At 31.0% G+C, this 18,689-nt stretch overlaps 1 protein-coding gene and 1 long non-coding RNA gene across 4 annotated transcripts; one reads left to right on the top strand and one right to left on the bottom strand.

Annotated features, from left to right (window-relative positions):
* Positions 1-1,196: 1,196 nt before the first annotated feature.
* On the bottom strand, positions 1,197-12,062 carry AAE18 (acyl-activating enzyme 18). 3 transcript variants are annotated; one of them, XM_012211720.4, is made up of 14 exons: positions 11,588-12,062; positions 10,565-10,694; positions 10,201-10,457; positions 9,711-9,912; positions 8,883-8,923; positions 5,735-5,863; positions 5,076-5,149; positions 4,769-4,989; positions 3,903-3,997; positions 3,603-3,819; positions 3,387-3,512; positions 2,426-2,524; positions 2,104-2,310; positions 1,197-1,589 (listed from the first exon to the last, which is right to left on the bottom strand). In XM_012211720.4, exons 1-14 carry the CDS (start codon positions 11,866-11,868, stop codon positions 1,476-1,478), a joined length of 2,193 nt encoding a protein of 730 aa, XP_012067110.1. In that variant the 5' UTR covers positions 11,869-12,062; the 3' UTR covers positions 1,197-1,475. The 3 variants fall into 3 exon arrangements, with proteins under 3 accessions (XP_012067110.1, XP_089580136.1, XP_089580137.1); XM_089724010.1 differs by lacking the exon at positions 11,588-12,062 and having other exon boundaries at positions 10,201-10,408; positions 10,565-10,696; XM_089724011.1 differs by lacking the exon at positions 11,588-12,062 and having other exon boundaries at positions 10,206-10,408; positions 10,565-10,696.
* A 2,594-nt stretch (positions 12,063-14,656) lies between these two features.
* On the top strand, positions 14,657-15,296 carry LOC110009109 (uncharacterized). Its single transcript, XR_002283936.3, has 2 exons — positions 14,657-14,874; positions 14,957-15,296. It is a non-coding gene; the product is annotated as an uncharacterized LOC110009109 (long non-coding RNA).
* The last annotated feature ends 3,393 nt before the right edge of the window (positions 15,297-18,689 follow it).

Here is an 18,689-nt window from a genome sequence, read left to right as displayed (position 1 = left end):
AATATTCTTTTACACGACATAACGAAAAAATGAAAAAGTCGTTAGAACTTTTTATGTGGACTGATGTTCTTGGAGATGTTAACTTATAAGTGAAGCTAGTGTAGATGAGTCCATACCCAAACGGGTAAATTGTAGAGCCGTTAAAGAATTTGTAAGTTCGACCTGGATAGCTTAATTCATTATTTGGCCTCTATTGGTAGTTGATCAACATAATCAGCTTTATGCCAAGTAAGTGGTAGTCTTCCTCCTGAACCAAAATAAAAAAATAAAAAAATAAAAAAATTATTAAAAAAATTTCTTAATTAAAAATTATTAGTCAGTCAATTACCAGGATTGTATTTTCCAAAAACAACATCTGCAATGGCCTGACCTAGGCACACCAAAAGCAACATGTCCAAGCCGCTGAACCTTTTCTCGCAATGTCATGTGGTTTACTAAGTTTTTAGCCCTAACTTCATAGGGAAGGGACTTGTCACAGAAAGCAAAATTTACCATGTCCAACCCAAGGGCAGCATACCAAAAAGGTTCACACACATAAGTGAAGTTACTCCCACTAAAGGAAGCATCATTTTTGCCTAATGTGTTGGTGTCTAACGCAAAAAATGAAAATGGCTTTTTCAGTCCATTTCTAGCTGCTGTAGCAGAAATGACAAAGAAAGCAATAAATATCAGATAGATGATGAGAGTAGAACTTAAGCTTTCCGCCATAGCTTTTTTCGGTTATACAGAGGTGCTTATGGTTCTAAGACTGGTTTTGTTAATTTATAGGCAATTCTTGATTTCTTTTTGCCTCGTTGGGTTTGAATATCTTGAAACTTTCTAATTAAGCCGTTGGAGTAAGATTTCCAGTTAAGATAATATATAACATTGATTTTTTAATTTGTATATATATGCATAGAACTTAATCTTTTGTTGTCTTTTTATTTATAAAGAAAAAAAAAAGGATTATTGAATGTTTATCCAATAATATCATTCTTGATCTGTTGTTGTTTGGAAAATCTTTTCCTTACATAATTACTTTTGAAACAACAAAACAATGACTTGAATTATTTACAAAGTACTCTACTAATAACAAGTTATAGACACTCCTAAATTTATGGAATGATCTCATGTTATCTTGGAATAAAGAGCAAGGTTAAAACCACAAACATCTTGAAATTAAGACAACATCCTGGAATATGCTTGAGGCCTTCACATATAAAAATTTCAGAAAATTAATTCTTTAAATATTTACTACTTACATTTTAAGAAGTTCCATCAATAAATTTAAATTTTCATGCTTTCATACATGAGCCACCTGCCATTTTCCACCTCTAAATGGAAGGAAAAAACGCGAATTTCAAGAACCATTGCCTTATTTCCAGGATCCTATCCAGAAATGTTTCAAGAACCAGACAAATTCACTGACAACCTGTTCATCTTGTAGACACTATATTCATCCATTTAGAAGGACATGTTAGGTGAATATGCCACCGCTATATTTTACTCCGTAGGGATAACTCAAGCTTCATTTGATCCCTCAAAACTCTCCTTAATAACTTGTTAGAAGCAGTTCGAGGAAACTCAGGCACAACCTTAACCAAGCTCACCTGTCAACAATCATAGTTCAGAATCCGAACGAAATGCATCAGCAACTCAAAATAAAATAAAGCTCTTTGATAACGGGCACCACTATGTAAGTGTACCAAATTATTTAGTTTAATTGTCATGTGAAATATACTACACCATACCCCTAATTTCCACCAGACTGGTATGTGTGTATTTCTTTCCTGCTTTGTGGTTTAGTAGTCAATAGTATCACAAGCCAATTCTCAAACAACAAACTAGATCTGTCTACCCAGTTCAATCAAGGTTAGACCATTTGTGGTAGGACGAGAGGTTTGCAAAGAAGGAAAATAACTCTCATCTAATTAGGCGAGATTAGAATCTTGGTCAACAAAAATGGAAAGTAACCCACTTGTCAATTAGACCAACAGTTAAGAGTTAATGAGTCAGTTTGTGAGCTAAGTGAATTAATTATCTCGATAAAGAAGAAAATGATTTGTGTGGTGCGGAGCACGAGCCAAATGTGCATACTAAAGAAAACACATTAAATTGCCAAACCTTAAACAAAGGATTGAGGTTGCTTTGGATGGCTTTGGAGAATTTCATTTTCAACTTGTCTGGTTCACCATTAAATCCCTTCTTTAACACCACAAAAATTACCAAGAGTTCTGGACCACCATCTACTGGCGCTACACTAATTGCAGCAGTCTCCATGATGCTTTCATCGGCCCGATCGCACACACGCTCAATTTCAACAGAACTTGTCTACATAACAATGAAAAGTTAAAATTTATGGGCTTCACGAAATTAGACATCAATCTAAATACAACAGATGAAGTATCAAAAGCAAAACTACTCCTTTCTGTTGAGGATGTTGTACCTTAATGCCACCAAGATTCATGGTGTCATCAGCTCTGCCCTGTACAATGAAATAGCCCCCAACAGTTCTCTTAAGGATGTCTCCATGTCTTCTTAGGTGCTGCAAATCCATATGTGAAAATCTCAAATATAACAATTAAGCCATGGGCAGTTAAATGCTTTATTACATTTCCTTAGCTAGAGGGATTTGATAGTTCTCCAACGATGGGCAGGCTACTAAATGCTAGATGGAGATCTAACAGAACAACTGAAATTTATTGAAGCTTTTACTTAAGCTATTTGATGGCTTTGATGCAACTGATGCCTACAACATTTATATAACAGCAAAACAGAAGTGACATCAACATTTATGTGCCATTACCTGACTAAGCAACGTATCATTATCCAATCAGTTCACAGGCATTACCATGAAGCTGAATGGCACCGTTGGAACATGAATACCGGACTAATCACATGCTTATAATTTTAGGCTCCATAAGTGATAGAAAACCAGCTAAAGAAGCCAGTAGGTTCAAAAACTAAGGTGCAGGCCATCTAATCTCGGTTAAAAAACAGGTTAAACAGATCAAAGTGGGTTAAACAGACCAATATGTTCACAAAAGGATGCATATTATGTAATCTGGGCAACAAAGCATGAAATGTCTGACTACATAAAAGAGCCAGTACTTTTTGGGCATGATATTCCTAGTAATGACAGATGTGTATCCTTTCTTGTATCTAAATGGAGAATGCTGATGTAAACCAAGCATAAAGAAGATAATCTTTTTTTCATTTCAAAAAAAAAAAAAGAAGAGAATCTTTTTTTTTTTTTTCCAGACAAAAAAAAAAAAAGATCTTGGGAGATTTTATAATGCTTACTCTCAAAGCTTCATCAGCAATCAAAATGACAAGAAAAAAATTTAATGAACGTGGCGCTAACTAAAAATTGAGGCATGGTCTAAGGATGACAAAAAGAAGCATACCATTCCTTTAAACATTGGCATTCCCTTGAAATAAACTTCATAATGATCAGCATTAAGCATTCTATCACTTGCTCCTAGGTACAGAGGGAATAAACCCACTTCACCAACACAAGGTTGATAATCAGGCTGTCACACAGGTCAAAGAAATCAGATACACACATAGAAAAGATAAATTAGTGTAACAGACATTGAATTTATAATCATGATAATCCTTACATAAGGAACTCCATTTTCATCAAGGATGACAAGGCCCGTTGTCATTGATGCAGTGCTGAATGCTCCAAAAGCTTGTGGCTGCAATTGACATCCTTGGATATATGACGATGCAAGCTCTGTGCCTCCACAACATTCAGTAATGGGCTTGTAATAAGATCTTGAAGAGAGCCAAAGGTCATCATCTACATTGGAGGATTCTCCAGTGGAACAAAAGGATCTGCAAATATATTTTTCATTTGCTTTTTCATAGTTTGGAACTATATCATATATTGATTTCTCAAATATTAGAAGGAAGATTACTTTATCTTTGTCCAATCTAAGCCTTCCATGCAGTTGGTACTCTTCCAAGCCTTCACTAAACTTGGAACTGTACCCAAAATAGTTACTCCAGCATCCTGAAGAAATATAACAGAAGAATTATAAAGCAGAAGTTTGCTAGCATATGTTGAAAGCTTTTATTTTTAATACTCATGGAGGGACCTATGGCTATGAAAACACAAGGACACTTTTCTATTTTCTCTCCCATTGTTTAGGTTTCAATAATGTTCTAGACCACAGCTTCCACTGTCTGGAAAGCCAACAGCAGTCTTCTCTAGTTTCCACTAGCAAAGCTAACAAACTGGAAAAGTAACTTACGAATCTGTTTTCCTTTCGAGGGCTAACAAAGTTTGATTGAAAATTGGCACAACAAAAGTTAAATGATTACTCATCATCCAAAAGGTTTCATACTGATGGTCATATTCTCAGGACCAGCAGGCTCCCATTGTTGGCCCAGATTCCCACATTATATTTCAGTGTATTGTTTTTCAAACATATTACTGCATCTCCTCATGGGTATGACTTATAAGTATAGCTTTTATTTGAGCACAAATAGCCAAAGCAAAGCCCAAATGAAGGAGGAGAACTGCAGAAAAGGTAGCAACCAATATAAAGCTTTATCACATCTCCTGATATGGATCCAAACAGATATAATATTGGGTGTAATCTAGTGCTAAACCGAGTGCAATGGAGAAAAAGGATCTACATAGTTGAATTAAGTATTTTTCAAATATATATTACTTTCACTGAATTGAACGGCAACAACTTCACATCACAAGGATCAATATTTAATGCGAAAACATAATGTTGACTTTTAGTACAGTGGAAAATAAACAATGGAGACATACCTGAACAAATTTTCCAAACTCACGGCCAAGAGGGGATCCATGAAAGAGAGCAAGAGTTGCACCGCTTAAAAAGCATGAGTACAGTAAAATTGGTCCCATCACCCATCCTAAATTTGTAGGCCAGCAGTAAACATCACCAACTTGAACATCAACGTGAGCCCATGCATCACTAGCACATCGGATTGGAGAAAGTTGTGTCCATACAATAGCTTTTGGTTCTCCTGATTTGGACCAATAGCAGAAAATCAGTTGCTAACAGGAGAGGCGATGTACAGTTATCAACACACGTGTTTCAGAAAGTTCTTACCTGTGGTTCCAGATGAAAAGAGTATATTGGTCATAGAATCTGCTGATTGATAGACAGGAAGGAAATAATTTGGTCTGCAACAAAGGAAAATCACTATATTTACATGGATTGCAATGCAAGTGTGAGAAAAATTAGTTTGAGACAGTTGTCACATTGCAATTTAACTCAAGAATCAAACTCCTCTTTTTCTGAATCGAGAATCAAATTGAACAATAGGATTTAGTATAAATTCCAAAAATAATTGAAAATAATATGTATCTGTGTAAAAGAAACAACACATATCAATATGATAATATTCGATAATATTGAGAAATAATATGGTCTTCTGGAGTGTGCTTCCCTGTAAAAGATCTTTTTATGGTAAGATTAAGAATTGAATTTAAACATGTTGATACTACAAATCCAATAGAAAACAATCTTGCAAATCAATTGATTCAAACTTCATTCGAATCGGCCTCAACTCAAGTATATTTGTGATTTGGCCAGTAGATTTGAATCGAAAGGAGAGAATTGAATCAAATCATATCATTCTGAAAATCATGTCTTGACATATTTAATTGTCTGTGACATAGCTAAAGATGAACTGGAAATTATAGTAATAATCAGGCCCTTGTTAATTGTAATACTAGATAACTTCAAAATTGGAGATTTGGAAATACCTTGGAAGGTGATTGACACTGGACAGAAAATCTTTCCATGACATATCCTGCTGCCTTAATCGAATGCCTACATCATTCCCCATCACAGGGAGCACAATGACTTTATGTGGAGTAGCTTCTACAACACGACTATTAAAAAAAGAGACAGAGAGAGAGAGAGAGAGAGAGAGGAGCCATAACATAATGAGTCCAGTGCAATATTAAAATTATCATATCTCGTAAATCTAACAGATATGGTAATTCCATTCAAAAAAAAGAAAAAAAGAATTTAACATGATAGTTTTGACTACCATCACTGCAAGTGCTTCATAATAAAGTAATTTCAGAAAGTTTTCTAAAGACATATCATATCTAATCTAAGAAAAATGAAATCCACCGGTTCCTGTACAAGTGATTTAGAGTACCCTTTCTAGTAAATTGGATGCTCCAATAAGGGCTTCCACCAAGGTAATGATGCTCATTTGATTGGATATTTCAGAGGGCTCCCTGATTATTAGGGATTATTTTCCTAATGCATATTGTAAATATTATCTTCCTAAACTATTTAGTTTCCGATTCTAGAACTAGACCTTGTATATATATAAGTTGCTATGTAATACCCTAAGACATATTGAAATAGAAAAACTCATTGATTTCTCTTCAAAATATTGAGTTTCATCACCTCTCTACTAATACTATAAAGAAGCAACTACCTATAGTTTTATATGCAAATGCTATCACTTGTACGGGCATGATAGTCATAAGAACACCTCCTAGCAAGACAATAGTTAAGTCGGTTTCTTTTTGCTCTGAAATTATCAGAAGTGGAATGGAAAACTTCTTAGAAGATCACCTATCCTAAGAATTTTCTCAAGCGAGCACATTTGACCCCGAAGTTCTTCCAATTCTCTAGGCTATTTCACCAAAAGACATCTCTAATGATTAGTTCTCCTGTATTGCACGCAGTGACGGAGGCCAGGAATTTTTCATAGGTGGGCGAAAACATGTTTGTCTTCATAAAGTGAATAAAAAATAAACCTGATTAAAAAAAGCCTAAAAATAATGTAATTACATGAACAAATATATTACATGTAATCAAAATATTTTTTTAATGAAAATTCTATAAATAAGAACAAAATAATATTTTTTAGTATACATAATGACTTTCGATAGGAAAGAAATAATTTCCTAAAATTTACAGATTAGAAATTACAATAAAAATAAATGTTAATATTTAAAATTTCAAATATGTTATTGTGATTTTAAAATTTAATCAATTCAATTTCATATTTTTTTCTAAAAACTATTAAAATAGAATCATGAACTATATTATTAAATTCATCTTTTTGAATAAATTAAATACCATATATTAAATATCATGTGTTTATTCAATGAATTTAGAATCCTAAAGTTTTTTTCAACTTGTTAAATTTTAATTAAATAGCAAATAATAAACAATTGAAATATAAATTTATAATAATATTGTATATTTTAATATTTATTCCTGGAATTCAAACTTGAACATCAGGAGCCACACCACTAAGCTAAAGAGTTCATAGTATCTAAAGGCCATTAGAAAATTTTACTGAAGTCAAGGGGTTTGGTGCCCCTCCCCCACCTCCCTCTCCGTTAGTGGTTGCACGAAAACGGAAACGCAAAAACGGATATGGGGAAACAATATTTTTAAAGACATAAAAAACAAAAACTTGGGAAACGCATAAATGTGAAAAATATAGGATTATATTTATAAATATAAAAAATATAAATTATTATAAACCATTAAATATATTCAACAAGTCCAATCAATATTTAATCATATTCAAAAGAATTACAAGTTCCATACTTATAAAAAAATACATGTTTTATGAATTTGTATTTTATTTATACATTTATTTTAATTAGAGGAAATGAGTTTTTGGGAGTTTTCAGTTTACGGAAACGTATTTAGAGAGTGGAAACTTGTTCCGAAATTACTCAATTTACGGAAACGGCCCTGAACGTTTCCGAGGAGTTTGCAAGCGTTTCCACGCAGGAAACGTTTCAGAAACGCAGAAATGGCAGCTAAAGGAAGTTTCCGTGCAACATAGCCCATTTTCGATGTGAGATTCAATTCATTTCTGCGCTTTGCATTCCACTACCCTAGGTAACTTCACCATCTTAGTAACCTGCCAAGAGCCGCTCATTGCTCCCACCTCTTGCCCCGGAGCCACTCCCCACCTTCATTGGACCGCTTTCCCAGTTGGATTGTCACAAGCCCACCAGCTTCCGCTTGGTTCATAGTCTGAATCTGATACCATCTGTAACAACTTAACTCCAACCACTAGAGGAGTTGTCCACTCATAATCCTCACGGTTTTGTCTCGTGAGTGGAATGAATAACTTCGTAAGATGTCAACCATCCTAGGATTTCTATCAAATGAGAACGCTTAACCTCAAAGTTCTGTCAACTCTCCAGGCCATTCCACCAAAAGGCATCTATGTTGATTAGTTACGTCATTTTCAATGTGAAATTCGATTCATTCTTGTGCTTCGCATTCCACTATACTAGGTAGCCAACTAGGAGCAGCTCACTGCTTAGGCCTCTTACCCTAGCGCCACTCTCCACACTTGTCGGACCACTTTCCCAGGTCAGATTATCACATATACAATATTTTGACAACTCAACTACTGGCCAGTTGAAAACTGATAGTTGTTCAACCAGCAACATGTTTTCTGCTTTAATCAGGAACTTATCATTTGTTTCAAAGAATCATTAAATAAAAGAAAACAGCAACTCAGAAGTCATTATTATTGATCCATTCATCTCAAAAGCTAAGATTTCCAAGAATCAATTGAGTTGAGTAACTATGCTACCTATTTAATGCCAATAGCATTTAGAAACATTAGTCTTTTTGATGCACATTTGAACCCCCAAAAAATGATGCACTGTTGACTAAGGATGCAGATATAACCATAACTTCCTTGGTTTATTCTACAATTCAATTGAAGTTAAGCACACATAAATAATCCACAGCTCTAAGGAGCTTTTCACAATTTCATCTCTAGAGAATCGGTTGCATCACGGACCTTATGGTGGCAGCATCATCCAAATTAGAGGGCTCAGTTAAGATGATTTAATTTCAGATACAAGGTCCCCCATCACAACAATTATCAAAATTAGAAAGTGCTACCTGTACAATGGAAATTTCCGTCCCCCTCTGAGTATAAAATCCTGAATAAAGAACAGCAAGTATCAAAGCCCCCAAAAGAGAAAACAGAGAGAGAGAGAGAGTAACATATGCAAACTGAAACAGAACACATGTATTCAGAGAAAATGTGCATTTCTAAATGCAAGTTATTCAATTCTCAAAATTAGCTATGGGTCCATTTAGATAGATAGTCATCCAAATCATCAAATATTTGGAATTTGGCACCTACTAATTTTTTATGATTTTCTCTTGATGCTCAAATCCAATCCACATTCATTTCAAATGACTATCTGTACTAATGAACACATAGGAAGTGTAAATAAGGTCATATTAAGAAGTGAGAAACAAAGGGACAGAGAAAATTTCTCTTTTATGTTTGAGTAAAAGGACAAGTTTCATTACTTATATTTTATAGATAATTTCTCATTTGAAGCAAGAAGCATAGAAAACAGAAGTAGAAAATTTGGTTAGCATAAAAAAGGGAGTAATCAATCAGCAAAGACAAGCAATAAAAAGGGTGTAACCAATCAGCAAAGACAACAAACAGATTTTATTGAACTAGAGAGCAATATAAATGAATATTAAACCACTCTTTCACAAGTTCGACCAGCCCAAGTCACTTAAGAGGTTTAGCAGAAGTCAAAAACTGGAATTCCAAAACTATTGCCATGTCAAATGCTAAGGAAAAAGACCTATCTTCAGCACACAGAAGGCTCATAAAGGAATCATATATATTTTGGACCAACTAATTTCAAATCCTTTGGAAATTTTATTGCTTTCACGCGCTGCAACATGAAAACAACACATTACCTGAGTAAAGATAGCTTTAGCATTGGAAATACGTAAACGACTGGCAATTTCCTTGGCTGCAAAGCTGTCAGCTATTGATACAACAACCAATCCTGCTAATACAATAGCCAGGTATATAACAACAGCATTGACTGTCATTGGCATGTCAATTGCAACCGCATCACCCTTTGTAAACATTGCATGAAGTGCATTAGCTACCATCCTGCAACACAATATGTTTACATGGAAAATGGCTGAGAACTCTCTTTTATCACAATTTTACAAAATGGAAATATTATTTATTGTCTCTTCAACTGTTTAAAAACAACCTTTTGTAGTAAGGTCATATTTTATATAATTATGATAACATTGGAACCTCACTAATCAGACACCCATTTGAATCCAATGTAAACAAAATCAATTATCATAACATCTCATTACCCTATTGAAAACGGAAGCATAAAGCACAAAAAAAAAAGAATAGGAATCAGATAAGCACATGAAGCATTACATTACTTGTTCTCGAAGTTCTTTCAATGTCATATGATTCACTTTGGAATTATCATTTTCATCTCTCCATACAATTGCCATGCTGTCATCATTTTTTCTAGGATGATTTGCAGGCTGCAAACAGCATTCAGCAATATTCAGAGCTGAACCTGGCAGCCATGATCCCCCATGTTTCGATTTGTCAGTGGTGTCAAGAATACACTTTGGGGCTTCATGAAATACAATTGAAAGCTCTCTTAGAACAATTGACCAATAAGCCTGGAAATTATTTGTAAACAGTAGATTGAGTAGAAAATGCAACTTATAAAATACAAAACTTCAATATGCTTACCTCAATGATATACAGAGATGAAATGAGTGCTTACCTCAGGATATTGAACAGAGTATTTATGAAATAAGTTGAAACTTGTTAAAGGGTCCTTGTATAAAGGACCTAAGAGATTAGGCCCATGGATTTCCATTGCACGTCCTAAGTTTGTCCCTTTTGATTGATGTCTGGCATATAGATAAAGGTTGGAATTTTGAATCAGTTCGGAGAAGATAACTGATGTTTGATTTATTAACTGAGCATTTTATGAAAATCCAGAAGAAAATCAATTTGACCATAACACAGCAGTATACATCTCAAGCCAAGATGTAACATTCAATTTCAGCTGTTACTCACACTAAGTACCAACCACAACAAGTTCAAGGGTGTTTGATTCAACCAGGTTTAACTACATAAATCACAGACCAGTTGCATATGATCAACATTATTCAGATCATGAAGCATTACAATTAGTCTAGGGCCTATGCACAAAATGGATTAGGGTTATGTCTCTTTCATAAAGATAGCAAAACATGTAAATTTAAGTTATTCAAATTGATAACTTGACAAAAAAATAAGGTACAGTCACGCAGATGCACACTTTAGCATCATTAATCAATAGACCTAAGAGCTCAAGCTTGTAGGTGACAGCCCAAGAATAGTTTATATTTCTAGCAGAACTGAACTCAAAATGTAAGCCTCAAACCAAAACAATTGAAATCAGCAATCAACTAAAATTTGCATTAATCAATTTTACTATTCTCAATGATTCCTTCCAATTTGAACCCTACATGAATTACCAGATCACGTTATTGTTCTGAGTAGTCTGATGTAAATGGATAGACAACGAACTCAGAAAAAAGAAAATGTTTACTAATTCCAACGGTTTTTTCAAAAAAGAATAACAGTCAAATTACGAATAAACTAATAGTATATGGTGCCAAAGGAAATAATTCAATAAATTCAAGAAACTAGAGGCATTTTCAACAACTCAAAGCATCAAATAAAACCATGATCCATGATTCAAGGTCAAAAGTGAAATCACAACACGATCACAGAGAGAGAGAGAGAGAGAGATTACAGGGAAGGAAACCAATAAAGAGGAGGTCCATTGACAGAAGAATCCCAATGAGCATAAACAGAATAATAAATCAATTGGTGCAATCCATGAGGGTGCCATGGTTTCAAAATTCTTTTAGACACCACATTTTTCCAAACCTCTTTTGGGTCAGACCCATTTGCTAATCCAATTGCTTCTTTGAGGATTTTGTGAAATTCTTTGGCTTCCTCCATTGATAGACCTGCTTTCACTATGTCCTCCACTGCAACATTATCGATAGACATTGTGTTCTTCTTCTCCATTATGCTCTCCCCAGCGTCTACTTTATTAGCGTCTCTCTCTTTCTTGTTTTTTTCAAATCGACCACGTCTAGACTGCAATGAAAGCAATTGATAGTGGCAGCCATGAAGGGTAGGAGACACGGTAGGTGGAAATTTTCTGGACTGGAAGTTCAGACACGTGAGGACTGAGTAAGGAAAGCCAGGTAGCCAAATGAGGTGGGAAATTTACTCTCATGTTACCATAGCTATTTATTACGGAAATAGCTTAAAGATGAATTTGGTCCTCTAATTTTTAAATAGTCCACCTAAGTCTAAAAGGTTTTTTCTTTTATTAACTTTACACTTTAACTTTATTATCTTGATTCAATTTCATCCTCTTTTTATTCAAAAATAATAAAAATAATAAAGGGATGTATTGGATTGAGACTCTGTTAGATTTTAAAAGATTTTTACAATCTTTGGATTGAAAGATAAATTTGTGAATGACTGTTTTATTTATATCTAGCACTTCAACATCCAATGAAATCAATAATTTTATAGAATATTTTCAAATCAATAATTTTTTTAATATCATCAAATTTGTATAGACTTTTAAAAAGTTATAATTGAATGTCATCAACTTTTTATGGATTTTAGGAGAGTTTGAATTGAATCTCATAAAATTTTAATAGAATCCGAGAAAATTTAGATTGAATACCATTGAAATTTCAGATCTTTCATTGTTGGAAGTGGTAGTGGTAAAGTTTTAACGAAGAAGAGAATGATTTTTCAGAAAATAATGCATTTTATTTTTTGTCCCTCATTTTTTTTAGTTTTTCAATTGAGCTAAAATTTTTTTAATTTATTCAATTAAGTCTTGAAATTAATTTCGATTGGATATATAAAAATCATTGTAATTTCATCAGAGTCAATCAAAGTATATAATTAAAAAAAAAAATCACCAATTCTATAAAACTCTATGTAGAATTATAGTAAAATATGTGAAAATCTTAAAAAATCTTTTAATTCCATTAAGCTCAATAATTCTTTTAAACTACACCTCCTAAAATAAGTAATTTTTATTTTTCTAATGGCTTTGTCATTTAAAAATAAAAAGAAAAAAGAAAAGAAAGAAAGTTGTCGTCTTTCCCGTTCACCTAATCTATTACGTTTTGTTTCCAATTCTCTTATATTTGTTTTAATTTTCAATATCGGAATCAAATTCAAAAACTACAATTTACATGTTTTTTCATGTTATATCTCATTCCCTTCACCATCAATCACTAGAATTAGAATAAAATAATAAACTAAGGACCTACATATAATGAGGCGATGATCAAAATATAAATATCATATTTAAGATATTTACGCTATCGTAACTGGATAAAATGAAAATTTTGGGTCACTTCGGTAAAATTAGCTATTTTGGTATTTATTAGTTGTTTTAGCAGCATTTAGTTGTTAACTGTTTAAATAGTTTTTCATAAAATGGTAAAATTTAAGCGTTACATAGGTTAACTTTTTATAAAATGTTAAATTAACCTTTAAAAGTTAGTTGAAACATTATGTTACCGAATATTATAAGAAATAGTATTAAGTTAATTAAAAAGTTGTCGAACACAACATTTACCCTAATAGCTTTTCATATAGCTTTTAGTCAAAAACACTACTTTTATTATTTACAATTTGGTAACGTAACGTTTATATTAGATTTAGATAGAAGCAAATTCCTATAACGTTTGATGAAACACTACTTAAACAACTGACAATAATAGAAGAGTCAACACTACTAAAACAACTAATTTTACTGAACAAACCTTATAAATAGAGATTATTTAGTTGCACAAGTAATTCCTAGTATAGAGATAAAATCTTCATGTATCCGTTACTGTTGTATAAATATTTTTGATAAGATATTTATATTTTGGTCCTCACCTTATTATCTCTAGGTCCTTAGTTTATTATTTTATGGGTAAAATATTTTGACATCCCTAAGTTATAGTTCAATTAACACTTATATCGTTCTATATTGAGGTAATAATTATGGCTTGTTTTAATAGTGTTTAACTGTTAGCTGTTTGAGTAGCTTTTCATAAAATGCTAAAAAGTTAAACGTTACATGTATTAACTTTTTATAAAATACTACCTTAACCTCTAAAAGTTAATTCAAACGCTATGTTACTGAACACTATTTTTAATAATGTTTAGTTAAAACGCTAAAATTACTTAAAAAGTTGTTGTCCAACACAAGCTTTATCTTAATAGTTTTTCATACAGCTTTTAGTCAAAACACTACTTTTATTATTTACAGTGTTCGGTAACGTAGCATTTATATTAGTATTTAGATGGAGCAGCTTCCTATAACGTTTGATGAAACACTAGTTAAATAATTGAGAACTAATAAGAAAGTCAACGCCTACTAAAACTAACTAATTTTGCCAAACAAATCTTATAAATAGAGATCGTTAAGTTGTACAACTAATTCCTAATATAGTAGAGATAAAATCTTCATGTACCAAGTTACTGTTATATAAATATCTTAGATAAGATATCTATATTTTGGTCCTCACCTTATTATCCCTAGGTCCTTAGTTTATTATTTTATAAGGAAAATACTTTGACATCCCTAAGTTATAGTTTAGTTAACACTTACATCATTCTATATTAAGATAATAACTATGACATCCTTAAATTACTAGTTTATCGGATAAATAGGTCCTTTTGTCTAATTTCACACTTTTTCATCATCAAGGATTTGTGCAAAGACCAAAATACCCTTAACTAAAAAAGAGCCCATCATTTCTCACCTAATTGAGATTAATTTCTCTATATAGGTTTGTTCTGTTTGTAAATTGTTTCAAAATTATTGTCTAACTCAACCTTCCATGGCTCTATCATTTCTAGCTTGGCACTCGATTCACCGCTCCTAATCTCCTTCTTCTCAAACACTAACTTCAATTCCAAATCCTTCCGTTATCGATCAAAATATGCACTAGACAAAGTTGAAGAGGAAAGTCCACAAGGATTTTAACGAACTCAAAGTTTCAGGTACTAATTAACCTACTCTTGTTCCCTTCAAAGTGTTGATATTGAAGTTGTCAATTATAAAGCATTCTATTTTTCTTTTTAGATCTTCTTGTTCTTGAGGAGCTAGGTAAGGCTCGTGGTTCGAGTGTTATATGGGTTCGTTGGCTTCTGGTTTGCAAATTAGGGATTCTGTGAAATAATTTGGAAAAACCCTTTATTACGTTTGGTTCGCATGAAACAAAGGGTAAATTGGAGTTTTATATATCTCCTCTCTCTTCCCCATCCAATTTATTTGAATTTTTAATAGTGAAAATGAGTGAAATTGGATGGAACGAACTACTTATCTGATGGATTAATAATTTACGATGTCGTGGTTATTGATTCACTATAGAAGAACATAAATGTTAATTGGACTATAACTTAGGGACATCAAATTATAAGTATTTTACTCTTATTTGATTTTGTCAACTACTTATCTCAAATTTCAGACACCATCATCAAAGGTAAATGTATAACTTATTATTAACTTTTAAATATTTTTTTTAAAAATAATACTCTCTCGTGCCATTTTATTTGTTTGTTATTTATTTTTTAGATGTTTCAAAATATTTACAAAGTTTCTAAATTTAAATATGTAAATAATTATCTTTCTCGTAATAACCTTTATAATTTTTCATTAAAATTTCAATGAGTTAAAGGTAACAAATGGTAAAATAATTTTTATTGATTAAATTCTTAATATGCGTATTTTGTCAAACCATACAAATAAAGTGAGACGGAGAGAATAATATTGATTGTCCACTAGTTAACTGCGACATTGCTGGCCTAATTTCAAAAGTGGTTTTGTGTTTGATTGGCTAGCAGACACACACCAGTCAATCAGATAATAAATAGAAAGAGGTAAGGAATAAAATGAGAAGGAAAACAGCCAACAACTCTATTATCCTGATCAATGTTGCATGAAGACTCCCTTTCACTGTGATGTTCACGTTTCATAAACGTTTTCAAAAACTCCTTGAAAATATTTCGGGGTTATTTCCTTAAATTGGGTAATTTGAAAAATACATTTTCATAAATTGAAAATTCTTCAAAACTCATTTCTCTAATCTATAATATATAATCTATAATGTGTACTGTATATAAATGTGAAAACAGGGAGGAATAATGAAATTTCCTATAATAGCCTTAATTTAATTTGTAATTCCTAATATTTCTATTTAGTTAGATTTTTTATGAATTTGAATTGGAGAAATTGTTTATCCTTTTAAAGATTTTTTTTAGTTTATATTTTTTTTATTTTCTTTTAATTGGAGAAAATAGATTCTATTCATTCTTTTGAATATCCTTTTCATTAGATTTTTTATTCATTTTAATTGGAGAATATATATATATATATATATATATATATATATATATATATATATGTATATGTATTTTATGTATTTGATCTCGCATTATTATTGTCTAATAATTTTTATAATTAATAGATTTTAAGGTTTTCAGGTGATATTGTTTTTTAGAAGGTAAATAGAAAATCTTAATTCAGGTATTGAAGATGAAATTTAAATTTTTAATTAATTACATTCTGAATTTTTTAAAATATGAGTAAATACTTTACTGTTAGACTCTATTAGTTACATACAATGAAATTAAAACAAAATTCTTTAAATATATTCTTTCTCTTTGATTTTTTTGGAGATGATGGTGTACACTTATTTAGACTATTTACACATTATTGTATTTGATGAATATCATATAAAAAAGTTTTTTCTATTTTAATCTAATAAAATCTTATGAACAAATACACTGTAAAAGTTTCGATTAATGAAAAAATGGCTATTGGGCATATTTGCTATCATTTTCATTTTCAATTTTTCTATACTAAAGATAAAATGGTGACAAAATTCAAGAGCTCTTATTTTATTCAATATTTATTCTTTTTTTTTAAAAAAAATTTATGGAATTTTATTTAATTTTTTTATGATTTAATTGGATGTATTTTTTTGAAAATTAATTCTTAAAATAGATATAATGATAATTAGTTTGAAATTTAAATATTTTTAAATAAATATATAGAATTTTTAAATTTTTAAATTTAATCTCATATATATCTATAAGTTGAAATAGGATCTTCTATTATCAATATTATTTTTTGCACATTGATTTTTAAGTTACACATTAACATTTATTTATGTCATGTTGAAGCTTTTTAGCAAAGAAAAAATCTTGAAATAATAGAGATTAAAATAGTTGCATGTTAAATATAGAATTAGATATTGCAAAATTTTTAGTTACTTTTAAATATATTTTTAATTTAATGAGTAATAATAGTTTTTTTTCAACGAGTTTGATTTTTTATCACTCTTTTTAAAATGGTAGTCCTTTTATTTTTTTATTTTATAAAGTATATTAATCAAATGGGAGAGAAATACTTTATATCGCTAATTTTAAATGAGTAAAAATACATGTTAATTTTATTATTTTTAATCAAAATAAATAGTAATATAATTTAATAACAAAATTTATTTAAACAATAAAGGACAAAAAGATGTCACGTTGTCGATGACATGTCAAATACAAGAAAAAAAAAAATTTAAATGTATGGCCGAATGCATAATTTCTGCCTTGAACTTTCATTCAATAACCATTTGTGCCCCTAAACTTCACTTTCAACCTGTTGTGCCCTTACAGTTTTTTTTTTTTTTGTTTTTTTCTTTATGATTAGACCCCTTGCCACGCTGGAATGCCAAAGCGTGTTCAAATGCTCAGAAGCGAGTGAACCTAAGGAATGGGTCCAACCCGCAGTTCTTTTCTTTAAATTACTAATAATTATCTTTAAAATGATACTTCACAAAAAAATGATAAGGCAATTCCATTTCCAAATCCTATCTATAAAAAAACCTAAAAAATTTCTCCACAAATTTTTCAATAAAACCATATTTGTTTTGAGAATGATTAGAAAATTAAGTTACAAATTACACTAAGGCTCCGTTTTGTCCTAGAAAAATAATTTATCTTTGGAAAATATTTTTTAAGGTGAAAAATATTTTCCAAATAACTTATTTTCTATTATTTGATTATAATATTGAAAATTAATTTAAAATATTAAATATTTTTAACTCATAAGACCATAATAATAATAATAATAATAATAATAATAATATATTTCATATTTTAAAAATTTTATTATTAAATATGAGAATTCATGAAGAAAATGATAAATCATGAAAGTCGCCGATAGCCCGTGATTGTGGCCGGTGGTGGTGAACGGTGAATGGTGGTAATGGCTATCAATGATTAATAAATTAAAAAAAATATGAATTTATAAGGTTATTATAAGTTTGACAAAATCCGAAAAATGTTTTAAGCTCTTAAAAATGGAAAGTCATTTTCCTTAAAAATGACTTAATTTTCCTTTTATCAAGAAAATATTTTTAAAAATGACTTAATTTTCCTATTTTTCGGTGACTTATTTTTCTGAATGCTTCCAAACAACGAAAAATTGTGAAAAATATTTTCTTATAAATTAATTTACGAAAACAAACTGTGCCTAAATAGAATTATATTAGCATATAAAATTACACAAACAAACCACTGAATTTCTTAATTGGAAATCCAATATATTCCAAAGAAAATGACTAAATATATATATATATATATATAAACTAGCTCTATAATACTAATCAACTGAAAAAGGGAATTGCTTTGAAATGAAAAAAAAAAAAAAGGAAAAGAAAAGAAAACACAGATCATCCTTTCGTTATCTAGAAAAACTTATTTATCTCTCTGCAATTACTTGAATTATTAAATACATATCAAAACAAAGATATTGAATC

This window comes from Jatropha curcas, chromosome 7, assembly GCF_041381405.1.
Source record: "Jatropha curcas cultivar XTBG-Jc1 chromosome 7, XTBG_Jcur_1.0, whole genome shotgun sequence".
Classification (NCBI taxonomy): domain Eukaryota; kingdom Viridiplantae; phylum Streptophyta; class Magnoliopsida; order Malpighiales; family Euphorbiaceae; genus Jatropha; species Jatropha curcas.
Note: the sequence above shows the minus strand (reverse complement) of the source record. Positions and strands in the feature narration are given on the sequence as shown.

Bases quoted from the DNA above. Each gene is read 5' to 3' on its own strand.
- AAE18 (XM_012211720.4), bottom strand. From the start codon at position 11,868: ATGGAGAAGAAGAACACAATGTCTATCGATAATGTTGCAGTGGAGGAC. The intron at 9,913-10,200 runs GTAATGCTTCAT...ATTGTGTTGCAG, and splicing joins GAACTTCGAGAACAAGTAAT to GATGGTAGCTAATGCACTTC. The intron at 8,924-9,710 runs GTAATGTGTTGT...TTCTTTATTCAG, and splicing joins CTAAAGCTATCTTTACTCAG to GATTTTATACTCAGAGGGGG.